Source organism: Pongo pygmaeus, chromosome 19 (assembly GCF_028885625.2).
Source record: "Pongo pygmaeus isolate AG05252 chromosome 19, NHGRI_mPonPyg2-v2.0_pri, whole genome shotgun sequence".
Classification (NCBI taxonomy): domain Eukaryota; kingdom Metazoa; phylum Chordata; class Mammalia; order Primates; family Hominidae; genus Pongo; species Pongo pygmaeus.
The window spans coordinates 17,534,432-17,551,706 of NC_072392.2; the positions used below are offsets into that span (position 1 = coordinate 17,534,432).

General features: G+C 53.2%; 1 protein-coding gene across 4 annotated transcripts in view; it reads right to left on the minus strand.

Annotated features, from left to right (window-relative positions):
• LOC129017143 (ubiquitin carboxyl-terminal hydrolase 6-like) overlaps window positions 1-17,275 on the minus strand; it is a 51,870-nt gene that overhangs the window by 32,589 nt on the left and 2,006 nt on the right. The window contains exons 2-21 of one of the 4 annotated variants that reach the window (XM_063656602.1): window positions 17,026-17,215; window positions 15,634-15,757; window positions 14,131-14,439; window positions 13,174-13,327; window positions 12,824-12,896; window positions 12,579-12,661; window positions 10,831-10,870; window positions 10,277-10,357; window positions 9,717-9,824; window positions 9,280-9,389; window positions 7,985-8,033; window positions 7,339-7,459; window positions 6,554-6,648; window positions 6,102-6,167; window positions 5,539-5,638; window positions 5,016-5,168; window positions 3,616-4,037; window positions 2,341-2,422; window positions 773-847; window positions 132-270 (exon numbers count right to left, since the gene is read on the minus strand). In XM_063656602.1, coding sequence (XP_063512672.1) covers window positions 132-270; window positions 773-847; window positions 2,341-2,422; window positions 3,616-4,037; window positions 5,016-5,168; window positions 5,539-5,638; window positions 6,102-6,167; window positions 6,554-6,648; window positions 7,339-7,459; window positions 7,985-8,033; window positions 9,280-9,389; window positions 9,717-9,824; window positions 10,277-10,357; window positions 10,831-10,870; window positions 12,579-12,661; window positions 12,824-12,895 — 1,796 coding nt within the window. In that variant the 5' untranslated portion in view covers window position 12,896; window positions 13,174-13,327; window positions 14,131-14,439; window positions 15,634-15,757; window positions 17,026-17,215. Of the gene's footprint in view, window positions 1-131; window positions 271-772; window positions 848-2,340; window positions 2,423-3,615; window positions 4,038-5,015; window positions 5,169-5,538; window positions 5,639-6,101; window positions 6,168-6,553; window positions 6,649-7,338; window positions 7,460-7,984; window positions 8,034-9,279; window positions 9,390-9,716; window positions 9,825-10,276; window positions 10,358-10,830; window positions 10,871-12,578; window positions 12,662-12,823; window positions 12,897-13,173; window positions 13,328-14,130; window positions 15,194-15,633; window positions 15,758-17,025; window positions 17,216-17,275 lie in introns of those variants that run through there. The other 3 variants (XM_054457328.2, XM_063656603.1, XM_063656604.1) reach the window with 3 other exon arrangements.

A 17,275-nucleotide genomic window follows, 5' to 3' on the forward strand; every position in this document is an offset into this window, starting at 1 on the left:
CCTATTTCATATTAAATAGGGCAAATAAGATAAAATCTTTTTCCCGCAGGGTGAAAAAAGAGGAAATTTAGGTGATATTGGGTTTATATCAAAGTCACAGCTTAAGAGGCCAGTGACTCAAGAAAGATTACCTGTTGAGTTCATAAAGATGTCTCCCTGAGATAAAGTACTGTGTCAGTGGCTGTGTGTTACTAACGCACTGGATGCTTGAGTTCATGAAGCATGTGTTTCCCAGGTTGCTTAGACCTGTGGCTCCCTTTTCTATGGGAACTGGAACAAACAATAAGAGAACCAAAGCTTAGCTGTAGTAATATGCCATGGCACGAACAGTTACTTATATTCAATCAAAAGATTTTTTATAACTCTCATAATCAGCTAAACGGTGCTAATAATTCTCTAGCAGGTCTTTGAAATGCTAGAGAAGGTTTTTCATAGAGTGTCTGGCAACAGTGATGATCCATGCTCACTTGTAACCCAGAAGCAGCAATTATTCTTTTTAATTGCTATGATTTTTCAAAATAATTCAAACAATTCTTCTTCTAGTATGTCTTTTAAAACATATAAATTATTTAATTGCAGAGTTAGAAAGAAATTTAGAAAATAATTTGATGGTGGGTTTGCCAACATCAAATGCTGCTTCAGGAAAAAAGAAAAAGAAGGGCCCTAATTACTTTTGAACTAGAAAACCAAAAGTTGTTAGCACTTTAATAGTTGAGAGAAGAAAAAAAAACATTTAAAATAATCTCTTTAAAAAATAATACTGGAGACCTACCCTTGTGTCTATCTACTTTACTACTATTGGCTATAAAAGACATCTCCTCAGGCCAACTCATATCTTTGTTGTGAACTGGAAGGACAGATAGGAATGTGTTAATTTCTTATCTATCTAATTTACACCCACTCGATTGCTTCTGTTTTTTTTTTTTTAAAGACATCTTATTCCTAAATCAGAAGTTTTAAAATCTAGTTAATTTTAGTACATGCATTGCTTACCGATGAGGTTACATTCTGAGAAATGCATCATTAGGTGATTTTGTCTTTGTGTGAATATCACGGAGTGTACCTACACAAACCTAGGCTATGTATGGTATAGGCTGTTGCTCCTTGGCTACAAACCTGTACAGTATGTTACTGTATTGAACACTGTAGGCAACTGTAACACAATGGTAAGTATTTGTGTATCTAAACATGTTAGAACACAGAAAAGGTACAACTAAAAATACAGTATTATAATCTTATGGGACCACTGCTATATACAGGTCTTTTGTTGTCAAACATCTTTATGCAGCACATGCCTGTAATTGGCTCTAAAACCATTCCTATTCTTCATATTGAGGACTTTAAAGTCACTTGGTTTGAATAATCTTTTCCCTCAATTACCTACTTGAAGTAAAATTATACTTAACCATCTACAGAAGTAATTAAAGTTCAGAAACAATGGAATTTCTTATACTTAAAACATTAGAAATATTACAATTCTTTCTTAAATTGTAACAACTGTCAGAGTAATTTATTCCTTTTTTTTTTTTTTTTTCAGACAGTCTGGCTTTGTCCTCCAGGTTGGAGTGCAGTGACGTGATCTTGAGTCACTGCAACCTCCACCTCCTGGGCTTGACTGATTCTCGTGCCTCAGCTTCCTGAGTAGCTGGGACTACAGGCACGTGCCACCACACCCAGCTAATTTTTGTATTTTTAGCAGAGACAGATTTCACCATGTTGGCCAGGCTGGTCTTGAACTCCCGACCTCAAGTGATCCACCCGTCTTGGCCTCCCAAAGTGCTGGGATTACAGGTGTGAGTCACTGCGCCCGGCCTATTGATTTGAATACAAAGGCAGCTAACAACGTTGCCACAAAACTTGATGGGAAAAGACACACTTAAAAAGTTTTTAATGGCATGTGTATGCCAGTGTGTAAATCTCTGAATATACAAGTAGCTCTGTCAGTGAGTAGCCAGTTTTGATGACTAATGAAAGCCTGTGCTACTAACTATGCAAGAAAGTTGCTCTCTACTCAAACTCAAAGCAGCAACTTGAAAATTTTAAGGAAGTATAAATTTGTAAACTGAATTCACTTGTTTTTATCTACCATTCCCATCCTTTGTCAATGACTAAAAACATAATATTTTCCCTTTAAAGCAATCTAAATCATATGGTAGGATTACATAAGAGTTCAAAGGGTTTTCTTTTTCTTTTTCTTTTTTTTCCAAAGGGTTTCTTTGTCATAAAAACATAATGATCAAATAATAGTTGTCTTGGAGAAAATTATAAAATGGGTTATTAGTAACTCTTTAAATTCTTCCCCTTGAAAATTTAATATAGATGCATGCTTCCATCTTGTACCTTCAATTACCAGGTGTTGTTCATCCTGGATTTTCAAATATTCCAATCTATGATCCTCATCATCCAGAAGAGTAAGGCAGTTCTGTGTAAGGAGGAGGAAATGTTTTTATTATTTGGTTAGTAAACTTCAAACAAATACAGAGATAAAAATGAGTAACAATTAAAAAAAAAACTTCTTTGTAGTTACATAACTTATATCACAAATATCTGGCCTACTATAGTTGTTCATAAACATAACTTAGGTGGCAGTATGAGAGAAAGACAATGTGTACTTCACAAGCATTATCTTTCTCTTTTTAAAAATTTCAATAGGTTTTTGGGGAACAGGTGGTGTTTGGTTACATGAATAAGTTTTGTTTGTTTGTTTGTTTGTTTGAAGATGGAGTCTGGCTCTGTTGCCCACGCTGGAGTGTAGTGGTGCAATCATGGCTCACTGCTCCCTGGAACTCATGGGCTCCAGCAATCCTCCTGCCTCAGCCTCTTGACTAGGTGGCACATGCCACCATGCCTGGCTAATTTCTTTGACTTTTCTCTAGAGACAGGGTCCACCTATGTTTCCCAGGCTGGTCTCAGACTTCTAGACTCAAGTGAACCTGAACCTCCCACCTCGACCTCTCAAATTGCTGGGATTACAGTTGTGAGCCACCACACCTGGCCTAAATTTCTTATGTGCCATGCTACTACAAAACATCATTATTAGGGGCAGCTAGATGGAAGGTGTAGGAGGACATTATAGTGCCTTTTCAATATTTCTGTATATCTAAAATCATTTCAACAGGAAGAAACATTTATTTTAAAACATGAAGGTGGTTACCCTTCCATGAGTTTCAAGTACAAAGGCAGGCTCATGGTGTCATTAGAATTCAGAATGCTGGTCGCAGGGCTGGGGGTGCTGGGAGTGGCTGGGCATGGTTGGCTTTGTGATCTGGGTGCTGGTGTGTTCCATCTGTGCATGAGTTTCGAGCTGCCCACTTTCTTAATAAATTTTCATAAGTTTAACAAAAAATAAAATGAGGATGCGAAACCTGCTTGGGTTGTTAAGCCTCGGGAAATTACCTCTGCCATGAGCCCTGGCCCAGATGCTTCTAGAAGCCTGGAGGGAACTGAACACTTTCCAAGTAGAGGTGGCAGAGGCAAGGCCCTGAGGTGGGAGCGCATGGCTGTTTGTCCCTAGCTCTGAAGGGGGTGTCCTGGTTGGAATCAGTGCTGGGTGCACTGCAGGGCCCGGAAGTGCATGTCCACATTGGGGCTCAGCGCAGTGAAAGCCAATCTCACCCCCTCCGCAGAGTGCTCAGCCTGCCAGCAGGTGGCCAGCTGGTCCTCCTGGGATATGGCAGGGACCCAGCAGCTCTGTTCGAAATCATAATGAGGGAACCAAGGGCCCCCTACATCCAGGTCTGTCGGGAGGCGGGGCATCGAGTTCCACTCCAGGAATCTCCAGGAACCCTGAGGTCCTCCCTGAGCCAGGGCCAGGCTGGGCACACCCTGAGTGCCCACAGGGTAGGTGTCTTCCCAGACAGCGTCACCAGGACAGGATGTGGAAGAACGAGGTGCCCATGGCGGAGAAGCTGGCCAAATGGGCCGCTGGAACCGTGCTGGTGGGCCTGGATGGGCCTGCCTGTCCCCCTTGCAGATGGTCTTCCTGCCACGTGAAGCTGGCACAGGACTGGGTGCTGAGGACCCTTGCTCGGGCTTGGCTGAAAGGAAAACAGATGTGGTCAGTGTCTCCAGTGAGCCCTTTCCAGGCTGGGCCCCACCTGCCTGCGTCTCTGGAGTCTTTGGGGTCTCTGTGTGGCCCCCGTGGTCTGACACTGAGGACACGCCTGTAGTCTGCTGATCCCAGAGGGAGGGGTGTGTGCTGCCTGGCATGGGGAAGCCGTTGGGGCATGGCGGGTGGCTCCTGGGACTGCCCCCAGGGTTCAGACTGGCTGGGGGCGTCCTGCCACACACCTTCGTCCCAGGGCTGTTGGGCTTGGGATATGGCCCCCAGTCAGAACTCAGGTGGGAGGGGCCTTGGATGTCACCCAGCCCTTTACCACCTCACATGGGGACCTGTCTCCGCAGTGGGTGATTGGGCCCGGACGTGGGTCACCCTCTGCCTCCCTGGGCTGCCCAGTCCATGCCAGGACTGACCCTTCCCACATCTGGCTGAACTCTTGGCTCTGGCTCTGGCTCTGGGCCCGGGGTCCCACCTGTGCCCTCTCCCTGAATGCGCTGTGGGTCAGGGACACCCAATTCCCTTGTCTCCCTTGCTCAAGTCTTGTTGTCCTGGCAACCCTGGAGGAGCGTGCAGGAGTGAGGGGCCTCTGCTGCTCTCTGAGGCTGTGGGTGATTGCAGGGAGGGGCAGGGTCTCCCACAAATGGGTCTGGCTCCTCTAGTAACTTTGAGGGCCCTGTGAGGGGGAGAGCAAGACACCATGGAAAGTGGGAGGGGGCTTGTTGGAGGGTCTTGCCCACATCCCCCTCCTGCATGCACAACACGTCCAGTACACACGCACTGAGCGCCTGCCCTGAGGGCCGGTGGGCCTCTTGTACTTTCTTAGAGTCCAGGAGGAAGAGGAGGAAGAAAAGGTGAAGAGGAAGGCCCAGGTAGTAGTGTTGCTGGTCCGGGGCACTCGCCCACTACTGACTGCCCAAGAGGGTGACATGGGAGGGGACCTGGCACTGGAGCCCACCTGGGGGTGGCAGGTCCCCTTGCATCCTTGTTAGTTTCTTTGTAGAGGCCCTAAGACGCTTGAGCACAGTGTCATCGTCCATGGCCCACGTATCAAAGAACTGGTTCCGAAAACGTGCCCACCGGCCAGACCTGGATGTCTTCATGAGGCGCTCTAGGGACAGGGTGGATATCAGGCCAAGAGAGTTACCTGGGAATGGTCACAGCTCATACCCTGTGGCCACTTCAGTCTCCCACTGGGCGGTGCCAGATCCTTTTGTGGCCACCCCAGGCGTCCACATGTACACAGGAGACTGTGGCTGGGGGGTGATCTGGGCAGGGAAGTGTTCACCACACTTCCGACTTTCATCTGGGTCATGTGGGGGATGGGCTCGGCGTCACAGTGCCCTGCCCAGCCCACCTGGCCAGACCTCCCTCTGGGCCAGAACAGAGGATCATGAGGACAGGGTGAGGAAGCTGCCCTCGGGCCAGTCGGGGTCTGACCACAGGGCTCCCCAGGCCCCACTGGGCACACGTAGACTTACTCTTCTGAACCTTAAAGGCAATGCTTGTTATCGGCATCAACACCTGTCCTCCTTCCAGCAAATACACGTCCCACAGGCGCAGGGTGAGCCCGAGAGAGATCTGTGGGGACAGCAGGTGTGAGAGAACCTGGCCCTTCCAGGCTGGGGCTGGTGGCTCGAGCTGCGCACATTGGGGCTTCAGTCTCCAGAGTCAGTGACCTTCCCCATGAGGGCCGCCTGAGCCATCCAGAATGCTGGGTCAGACAAGGTCTTGCAGCTCCTCATAGGGGGCACTCATTTGAGTGGGGATGTGGCTCCTGGACAGAGGGGCTTGCCCAGGGCTTGAGGCTTCCCTGAGCCCTCTCAAGTTGGGTCCTGGCCCAGTCAGCCCATGAAGCTGGGCCTGAGCCCCAGCCATTGCCCTGGGATGACCCCTCTTGGGCAGAGGGTTTTGCTTGTGTGACTTTCAGGGACCCGCCTGAACCTCCTGTGGGCTGGGAGTGAGCCAGACTCCCGGGATGGGGAAGCAGGGCACTGCAGGGCAAGGAGGGTCCCTGAGCCAAGATCTCCCTATGCCTCCTTACCCCTTGAATCAACATCCGGAGAAGGCAGCCTAACGAGGAACACTGCCCGCATAGACCTTCCTTGTCCTGATGGGAGGAACAGAGGTGCTCAGGGCCCCCTGGGCTGCCCTAAAAACCTCCATCTTCCAGGGCCTCTGAAGACCCTTCCCCTAGTGCAGAACACTGGGCGGTGTCCAGAGCTCCCCACAACACTGTCCCCTTCCCACACTCCCGGTGGACACACTGCCCTTTGCCCTGCTCTGCAGGAGCTGGGCCCCCATCCCTGTGCCTCTGTCTCCTCCAGGGCAGGAAAGGAAACCAACTCCCAGCCCATGGAGAACCCAACGTCCCAGGTCAGGCCCTGGCTGAGACTCCGCCAGTCACCAGTCCCACGAGGGGCTCCAGTCCCCCTGCTCCTACAGCCCCACGGGAGGCAGGGCCTCTGAGAAGAGCCGAGGGGACCATAAACTCACCTGATGCCACATGGTCTTGGGTTGTGACTTGGGTACCACATGCTCCTGTTGGTCTTGGAGCCCCTGGACTGTCCCACCATTTGGGCTGTGGAATCCTGAGAAGCCCCCAGCCCATCATGAAATCAGAGCCTTCCCCCAAGATGTGGAGCCATCAGCTGCAAGAGCTGGGCAGCTGCAGAGGCCCCCAAACCCGAAGGCCTCCCACCCTCCCATCTGGTGACCCCACCATGTGGCCTTTGCCCTGGGGAGGTGGGACAGGAACATCCCCTGGAGCCTGGCTGGAGGTTCCCCTGGAGGCCTCCCGGGCTAGGGCGCAAAAAGGGCAAGCCTGACTTTGAGGCCACAACAGAGCGGCCAGAATAGGGTGGGGGCTGGGCTTCCTGGTCATCTCCTCGAAGTGGGGTCGTGCCAGGGGACACGGGATGGGGAGATGCTGCCACCTGGGCTTGGTCAGCCCATTCGTGGGCACCAAGGGCAGCAGGAGCCCAGGCAGCTGGAGGGCAGGAGGACTCTCAGGGAGGGGAGAGTCAGCTGCACAGAATCAGAGCCGGAGGGCGTGGCTCCAGGACACAGAGGGTGGCCACGGGGAGGATGAGATGCCCTCTGCTGATGGGGATGAAAGGCATCTGTGGACTCCTGTGGGACCCTCAGCAGAGATGTCCTAAAGGCTCCCAACAAGCTGGCGACACAAGGATGGTGCCTTGGCTGAAAGCCGAGATCATCTGGCCACGGTGGCCGTCCCCAGGTCTGGCTGCATGAGGCCCCAGGGGCAGCTGTTCACCTACCTGGCAGGGAGTGCCTCTCACTGGCCAGCAGCTGCACCAGTGCCCAGAATGCATCCTCCTCAGGCAGGTAAAGGAGGAACAAGGCGGCGATGTGGCTCAGGTCCCTGCAGTAGCCCACTTCCTGCAAGAGCCAGAGTCACCATGGAAGGACATCACCTGGGAGGGCTGAGGTCACCTGGGAGGACTCATGTCATTGGAGAGGGCAGAGGTGACTGGGGAGGCTTCCTATGAAGAAGAGGCTTCCTCAGGATGCAAATTCATTTCATGACAAGAGCCAAGTCCATCAGGCACTTCAGCACCTTGTCCAAACTGTCTCCTGAGAGCACTGTCCTGCGTGTGACACTGCCAAACTCCCGGGCTTTGGGGCAGCCCCAGGAGGAGGGCGTCATTTCTTGTTCTGAGAAGTGGTGGTCAGGCCCAGGTGACACCAGGAGTCCAGGCCCCAACTCCTTTGTGTCTCAGCTTGACCCCTTGAGACCACTGCCTTGCTTGGAGGTTTATGCCAGCAGTGAGCTGGACTCCTGCCTCCTATATCCTGGTGGGTCACAAATACTAACTTTAAAAGAAGCAACGACACCCCCACCAGACACCCACTCCTGTGAAGATGGAAATATGGCCCGGGAACCTCACTGCCGGGAATACTCACAAGGTTATACTCCGAATATGCCAGGAGGATGTAGAATAGTTCCCGCTGCCTAGGAAACAGAGAAAGGGGGCTATGGTTTGGTTTGTGCAGATGCTGTTAGTTTCACTTTGTCTACAAATCCTAACAACAAATCCCATTTCAGGTTCAGATGATTCACAAGATAAGCAGTGAGCTCTTCAGGGCCTGAGACTGTTGAAGAAATGTTTCAGTAAAATCCACATCTGTGACATGCAAATAGCCCAGTTCTACAGTGAGTTCACCGATCCTTTTCATGCTGAATGATTTTTTTTTCCAGTTTGCACACACACCAGTTCAGTCTTTGGGTGTACAGTTCCTCCATGGTTCCAAACCAATGTGCAGTCTCCTGGCCACTGCTCCAGCCCCTCCTGGAGAGACTCCTTCATCTTCCAAATCTCCAGGGTTTCCCCTATGCACCCAGCCTCTCCCCGATCCGTTAGCCCCTGGCCACCCAGACTGCTTCTCAGTCCCTATGGTTTGGCCTTTTCAAGAATGGCCTAGGAATGGGAATCCTACTGTGGTAGCTTATTGGGTCCGGCTTCTTTCCCTTAGCAAAATGCATCTAGGATCCACCCACGTTCGTGCAGCCATCACTGGTTTGTTCCCTTTTCTCACCAGGTCTTCCCGTTTGAACGGAGGAACAGCCTGTCTCTCCCCATTCCCGTGTTGAAGGCCATCCCCGAAGGCTCCGTGTGTGAGTGACAATGAATCAAGGAGTGAACGTGGCATGCAGGTTTCATGTGGATGTCAGTTTTCAAATCAGTGGGTTCAATATCTGTGACACCTTGGGGATGCGTGGTTCAAGTCCATTGAGCTTTGTGAGCCACTGCCCAACTGGCTGCCAACGTGGCTGTGCCATGTCATGTTCCCAGCAGACCTGGATGAGAGTTTCCAGGACCCCTAATTCTCCCAACATTTGGTGCTGTCAGTGTTGCCTGGGGAGGCTCATGGGCCCTCCATCCTGCCACCCTCCCGTGGGTCCTACCATGCATCCCCATGGGTCAGGGAGAGCACCTTTCACCATTGTGCGTGATTTTCTTTGCTGTTTTCTGTCTCCTCAGGATCCTCCTGGGTTCTGGCCCCACATGTTCCAGCCTGGCCCAGGGCTTGGAACCAGGGAGGTGCTCGGTTCATGGTGCCGGCTGCTCCCTGGGCCAGGAGAGCTCTTGGCAGCTCTGTCATCCCTGCTGGGTGACCCTGGCTTCTGCTGCGGGGAAGTCTCCATCCCTCTTGTTCACCCCATCTCCACTGGGACCCTGCGGCTCCCGTAGGCTTACTTGGCTCCATATCGATCCTTGAAGAAGACATGGTTCCGGAGAGTCCTGCTCACGTCCAGGTTGATCTGGTGGATGTGTTCAGATGACCTCTTTCCCTTCTCCTTCATGATCTGCAGGGCCAAGAGTAGGAAGCAGCCTCAGAACAGATGGAAGCCTCCCTGCCCCAAATGGCAGTCAGCCCACAGTCAGCACTTCGGGAAGGAAGGAAAGAAGGAAGGTTTCCTTCTGCAGAAAGCTGCTTTTTGGCTTGTTACTGAAGCCAGGTAGGGTCACCAGAGCTGAGTTTGTCTCTGGTGACTATGCCACTGTCCATGCCCAGGATGTGCATCTGACCATCCCCCCCCACCCCCAACAGGGTGGGCTTGACGTTCCCTCCAGCTGGAGACCTGGGCCCCTGACACGGCCTGTCCTGTTTGTTGTGCTCTGGCTGACAGTACCTTATATTTTCTGGGGTTTTTCGACTTGATTTCCTGAATGTTCAGGAGGACTGACCACACTGGGCCCCTGATGTTCATGGGAACGCCCTTATAGATGTGATCTATGAGCTGTGGGCAGAAAACAATCTGGTGTCACAGGCCACGGGGTGACCCCAGCAAGGACCAGAGCCTAGGGATTCTGGAAATTGTTGGTTTTGGCCCCATGATTCCTCAGTAGAGGTGAGATCAAGCTGGGGCAGGGTCTGCCTTCCCAGGACTGAAAGAGTGGATGGACACTCAGAGTCGAAACTCTGATCTGCACCTTTTTCTTCCTTCAGGTCACTAGGGCATCCCTAGCCTTGAACTCCAGGTGGTCCCAGCCCTAGATTCAGATTCCTTCCCAGCAAGGTGACGCTTGCACGAATAGGCAGGCAATCTGGCGACCAGGCCTGCAGTCCTCTGGGCGAGGACAGTGTGCCACCCCCGCTCTGAGAGGCTGACGGTGCCAGGCCAAAGCCATGGGTGCCTGACCCATGTCTCTGCAGAGAGTACTTCCAGGGGCCTCTCCCTCCACACATTACCTTTTTGCTGTTTTTATATGTCTCCCATTCACCCAGCATCTCCAGCCACTTGTTCTTTCTTTTTCTCTCCTGCCGAATTTGCTGCCAAATGAGACATGTTGGAGTTAGCGGAGCTGCCAGGCTTCCCAGAGCCACCCGTGGATGCTGGGTCTTGGGCTCTGGATCCCTGGTGGGACCCAGCTGGAAGGAGCCAGGGAAGGGCAGACCCTAAGGGCTGAGAGCCTTTGAGCAAATGAGCACCAGTGGGCTGGCTTTGGGACCCCAGGATGTGCCATCCTCAGGCCACAGATACACCAGTCTTAGGTCCCAGCTTCTAGGTGGGCTCCTGATACAAGCAGGCAGCCACCTCCAAGCCAGGACTGTGGTTCTCACTTTGGAATTTTAACAAACTGCCAAAGTTACGGCAACTTGGGGTCAGGTCTCTGCTGCCCCTCCCAATGACAGCGTGTTGCCCTCACCCGCCACCACCCAGGCCAGCTGCTTCCTCTGCCTCACTGACCACCCGCCCAGTCCCTACGTCCCTGGACCAGCCCCTCCATGCATCAGGCTCTTACCTTCGCCTCCCGGGCAGTCACAGGAGGGAGCTCCGTCTCACTGTAAGGCAACCCAGGCAGAGCTGAGGACCTGCACAAGGCCTGGAGCCGCCCAAGCCTGGGAGCCGACCCCCAGAAAGGACTGGCTCTGTCCCTATCCAGCTCAGGACTCAGCCCGGGAGAAGGCACAGGGAAGGGAGGACAAGGGCCTTCCTGTGGGGCTGACTCCCAGGAGGGGCAGGACCTGGGAGAAGAAGGAGTACAGGGACAGCCTGGCTGGGGTTACTGGGACCCTGGCATGGGGGTGGTCAGGCTGCACAATGGGGCTGCCCGTCCTGGACTCGAGGTGGTGCTTTCTGCTGGAGCTGAGAAAGGTTAGCCCTGAGATGGGATGGGGGCCACCTAGGGTGGGTGACCGGGCCCTGACAGGAGTCCCTCAGGGAGTGACCACATCACCCCACCTGGGTCAAGGGAGCCTGCCCTGAGACCTGCCCGGTGTACTCTGGGTGCACCAGGGACCCATCCCACTTGACAGCCCCAAGGCTCTTGCAGGTTCTGACCCCCCAGCATCCACCTGCCTCTCCCTGCATCTGAGCCACACACCCTGCATTTCAGAAGTGGCACGGCTCATCAGCTCCCTCCCACCCTACCTCCCCCGGGATGCTCTCTCTCTCCATCCTATGATGCCCAAAGGATGGGCTCCTGGCTGGGCTTCTCTTACCTGGCCCTAGATCCCTTCCCGGCACCAGACCCAGGGTCTTTAGTCACAAGCCCTGCTGCCTCCCTGGCCTCACCGTGACATGCCCAGAATGGGGCCCTGCCCATCTTCTCCCCCATTCCCCTAGGGCCACAACCCCCACTGTCCCCATGCCTTTCCCCCTTCCCCATGGGGACAGTGAGGGCTGTAGATCTAAGGACATGGGGGAGAACAGGGGCAGGTGGGCCCTCAGAGACCTGCTGGACAACAGCCCCAAGGCTGGCCAAGCATCCACCTGCCTCTCCCTATACCTGAGCCACACACCCTGCGTTTCAGAAGTGGCACGCCTCATAAGCTCCCTCCCACCTTATCTTGCCCGGCATCTGCTCTCTCTCCATCCTATGATCCCTGAGGGATGGGCTCCAGGCTGGGCTCCTCTTACCTGGCCCCAGATCCCTTCCCAGCACCAGACCCAGGGTCTTTAACCACAAGCCCTGCTGCCTCCCTAGTCTCACCGTGAGATGCCCAGAGCGGGGCCCTTCCCGTCTTCTCCCCCATTCTCTTCGGGCCAAAGCCCCCACTGTCCCCACACCTTTCCCCCTTCCCCATGGGGACAGGGAGGGCTGTAGTTCTAGGGAAATGGGGGAGGACAGAGGCAGGTGGGCTCTGAGAGACCTGCTGGACAACAGCCCTGAGGCTGGGCCAGGTGTCTCCTCACCCTGTGGCCACAACCCTTGGATCTCACTGGGGTTGTCTCCTGGTACACAGGACCAGAAGCTCAGGCTGCCCCGCTCCTCTTGTGCTAACTTGCCGACAGAACTGCTGAGAGCCCAGGGGCCTGGCCTAGCCCAGTCTCCATTCCCACCCACTCCCTACATGGGCCTTGCACCTCTGGCCCAACCGCAACCTCAGGCTGGACCTCCAGGGGAGCCAGGGAGGAGTTCTGACCCTGGAAAAGAGGTTGGCCAGACCTGGCGAGACATGTCCTGCATCAGAAAGGCTTTTCTAAAAGCAAACCCATCCCTGAGCTGAGACAGCTGCTTTAGGGGTGAGGGGAGCACAGAGGACTCACTGCAGAATCCCAAAGCGATCAATGCTGCTGTAGATTTCAACAGGCTCAGGCCCCTTGTCCTCTGGCAGCCCAGCTCGGTGTCCCTGTAACCCAGAGGGAGCCTTGGTGAGGGGTCCAAGGTAAAGGGTGCAAGGGCCTGGGGGTATTGGCCACCCATCCCTGCCCTGTGCTCCTAGGGAACCCAGGACCCTTTGACTAGGGTGCACTGGAAGAGACCTCCCTCCAAGGAGCAGACCCAACTGTACCTTCTGATACTTCATAATTATGTCCTCCCGCTCCTGTGCCTGCAAACTATCTGCCTCCTCTATCATGTCCATCCTGTGAGACAAAATTGTCTAAAGGTTACACTGTACCCGACAGCTTCAGAGAACTCCTGAACCGCTCCCGCCGGGCTCCCAGATGCTGGCTGGTTGTATAACCTTCATTCCACCACTGCACTCCAGTAAAAAGGGGCCAAACCCCGTGGCCCACACCTCCATGGGTCTCTGCAGTCTGAAGCCCCAAGCAGGGTTGGGCATCTTCCCAAGGACTCAAGAAGAGTGGGACCTGGACAGAGAATCCCATTGTCCCCTTATGCCAGGAAATGCACACACACCTGCCCCGGCAGGGTGAATGGTGTCCACTTGCCAAGGGTGAAAAGCCTGTGATGGGCTATTCCAGGGATGTGGATGCGAACTGCGGTCAGGCACCAGAGGTCTCTGTACGATCGGCCTCCTTGGATGCTCAGGGCCACAGAGATGCCCAGTTTCCTACGGGGAACAAGATCTCTCCTGACTGCTCCGTTCTACCGTGCTCATCACTTGGGCTACCGTGGCCCTTCAGTCTAACCAGTGAAGCTGCTTTAGGAATAATGCCATTTGAGCAGGAGTGTGTTTGGTTTTGGGGATGAAAATGATCTAGTGTCTCCAAAGCAGCCACTGTGCTCATGGAAACCATGTCTCTCAGGGAGGGACTGTGGACTCCACCATTCTGAGCTGTCCCTACAGGAGGGGGCTTCATTTTCCTGGGTCACTGATGAAGAACAGTGGGTCCTCGCTCCTGGAGAACATCTAGATGGACCATCCTTCCTAAGAATACTCGGGGCAAAAGGAAAGCGAGGCCAGACAGAATAAGAAATACTTGGGGAGAACCCCAGTGCCTGGACCCCTTTGAACACAAGAGAAGATAGTCTCCCCTCAGCCAGCCCTCCAGGGCTCCTTCACTTTCCACAACTCCCCAAGGGCAGAAGGCTCCCCATGCCACTCCCAGACAAGGGACTGTGTGGGTCCAGTGGGTCCCACAGTGACCATCAGGACCCAGCTTAGGCCCCAGGTGTGTTCTGAGGACCCTTCCCTCCTCCCCACCCACAGTGGATCCATCCCAGTGTCTCTTCCACGGCCAGGCTCTGCCCCATCGGGATCGGAAATCTGGGCAGATTTGGGATCTAGAGCAGGGAGGTCTCAGGGTTAAGGCCTGAAGTCTAGCACGGCACACAGCAGGGCTGAGAGCAAAACCCAGGGTCGTGTCTGGATTCTCGGGCCGGTTACCGCCTCTCTGACCCCAGATGTCTCACCTGTCGAATGGGTACATTCGGGAACAGCACCCACTCTACGAAGCCACCGTGAGGACGAAAGAGAAAATCGTCTACACAGGCAGTGTAGAACGGGCGCCCGGTGACTGCTCAGGGATGACCCTCCTCTGTAGCTGCCCAGAGGCCAACACCGCCCATACCATAGCCACTGTCCCCAAGTCAGCCTGGAGGGAAGAGAGCAGGTGACACTCACCTGATTCTGATGAATCAGTTGGCCTGGGTTATGCCTCTCAGGGAGAAAACCTTTGAGTCCACAAGCTGCTCACCAACACCACTGTGTGTTAGTAACTGCTGTAGAACACAGACACAGGCTGGAGAGCGGATAGGTGCTAAGCACCAGTGACATTCTGATGTCATGGCACGCATCACAATGGGGCCTTGCCCGGGTCAGCAGGGCCCAGAGTCAGGTCCTCCGCCGCCTGAGGCGTCAACATGCCTGCCTGCATTGTGTTTGTGCACATGCGTGCACACGTGTATGTGGGTAAACATGTCTGTGCACATGTGTGTTACTTCTCTGGCCAGGCCTGGCTCCCCCACTCATGTGTGCACCCAGTTCCTCATCACTGTCATCCCCGGAGCCCAGGACCAGCATCAGACCTCCCTGAACTCAGCCCTCCCTAGCCAGGGTGGTCCTGGGATACACATAGGGGTGGAGGGAAGTGACTGTTTCTGTTGAATCTCAGAATACAAAAGCTAATACTATTAACTAATGGTGATTTAGTATCTCTAATGGTCTTTTTTAGTGTCTCTAATGGTATCACTTCTTCATTTCTGGTATTTTAACTGGCTATTTCTCTCCATGACCCTTGGATATTTTAGCTAGAGGATCCTGTGGGGAAAGTGCCGGGCACACAGTAGGGGCTCACTCCTCTAGACATGTTATCTAACACGTGGCTCAGCTGTCCTTCCACCCACGGCCTAAGGGATGCCAAATTCCAGGGTCCAGAAAGAGCTTGGGATAAAATGAACATCCAAGGGGAGGGCTTTGACTTGGGCTTAGTCTGCCTGTGCCATCCAAACGGAGTCTCAAGTCCTGAGACAGGGCGTCCAGATGCCCCAGTGCAGGGCCCTCCTGATCAACACCTGCTCCCCTGTACTCATTAGCAACCTCACCCACCCTACTCTCAAAGGATACTTGGCACTTGTATCTAGGAGCTCTGTATCTGTGGATTCAGCCAACAGCAGATGGAAAATATTCAGAAAATAAATTGGATGGTTGTGTCTCTACTGAACATGTGCAGACTTTGTTCTTGTCATCATTCCCTAAACAATACAGTATCACAACCATTTATATAGCATCTGCATTGTATTACACATCATGAATAACCTAGAGATGGTCTAATGTATATGGGAGGATGTGCATAGCTTATATGTAAATACTAGGCCATGTTATGTCAGAGACTTGAGTATCCATGGATTTTGGCATCCCTGGGGACCCTAGAACAAATCCTCCATGGATACCAAGGGATGACTGTATAAACTCACTCAGGAAGGCTTCTCACTGGAGGAAGGGCGCAGTTCAGGACTCACAGGGACATCTCCCTGGACTACTGTCCATTCATCCATTGTCTCCCCCGACTCCACATCTTGGACTGTCCCAATGACAGGCCTAGCAAGAAGAGACAAGAAACAAGACAAGTTCACGCTGTCCAGTTTTGAGGTCTTGAAAGAAGTTGCACCAGTATGAGAAGAGTGGATCAGTTTTCTCCAGGATCCAGAAAGCATATCAGGCAGCCTTGGGGTAAGGAAAGGAGCCCAGCCTCTCCAGCAGCCACATGGGCCAGCAGTAGGATGGGGCTGGGGCTGGCCATGTGGATCACTTGGGCCTCATGAGGTGAAAGGAAATACCAGGGGGCAGAGGAGGAGCATGGGGGCAGCTGGTTGCCTAAGGAGAAGGCACCTCAGGGAAGGAGACTATATTCGTTTGTTTTCACACTGCTATAAAGAAATACGTGAGACTGGGTAATTTATAAAGGAAACAGGCTTAACTGACTTGCAGTTCAGGAAACTTGCAATCATGGCAGAAGGTGAAGGGGAAGCAGGCACCTTCTTCACAAGATGGCAGGAGGGAGTGAGTGGAGAACCAGTAAGTGCCACACTTTGAAACCATCAGCTCTCCTGAGAACTACCTCACTATCCGGGGAGCAGCACGGGGGAAACTGTCCCCAAATCCAATCCCCTCCCACCAGGTTCCTCCCTTGACACAGGAGAATTACAATTCCAGATGAGATTTGGGTGGGGACACAGAGCCAAACCTGTGAGCATATCAGTCTATCTTGCAGCTCCCCTGGGACTGAAGCTGAGTACAGATCTGCTGGCCTTGCCCTATAGCACACGAGGTCTCTGCCAGTGTGCCCCCATCTGCTGCTTCCTAGGGATGGTGGTGACTTCCTCAAGAGGAGGGTGGATTTGCTCTCCTGCTGCCCCTGCAGGGCCTTGTGGAGCCCCGGCCAAGTTCTCCCAGGGTAAGGGCAGGAAACAGGGCTCCTTGCCCTTCTTGCTACTTGAGTGACAACACTGGGGTCATCCCTAGGCCCCGTCACTGCCCCTGCTTCTAAACTGAGAACATTTTGGCAAATCTTCCTGGCAGAGGCTGGGGACTCATCCCTGCTATCTGTTCTAGCTTGGTAAAGCCGGGTTAAGACATCTGGGCAAGCAGACAGTAGAGTGGACCCCAGGAAGGGTGGGTGGAGGGTGATGGCCTTTGGGCTTCCCTGGACCAGGGTGGGAAGGGGGAAGTTTACCACGAAATAGAGCTCTCAGGACTATGTTTAGGAGGAGGTTGTAATGCTGGTGGGGGGATGTCCATTCATCCATCCATTCATCCATTGTCTCCCCCCACCCCCCAATCTTGTACTGTCCCAATGACAGACCTACCAAGAAGAGACAAGAAACAAGACAAGTTCACGTTGTCCAGTTTTGAGGTCTTGGAAGAAGCTGCACCAGTATGAGAATAGTGGGTCAGTTTTCTTCAGGATCCAGAAAGCATATCAGGCAGCCTCGGGGTGAGGAAAGGAGCCCAGCTTCTCCAGCAGCCACACAGGCCTGCAGTAGGATGGGGCTGAGGCTGGTTTGGGGTGGAGGATAAGTGACAGCCAAGGTTTGTCAGCATGCAGAGGAGTGGCTG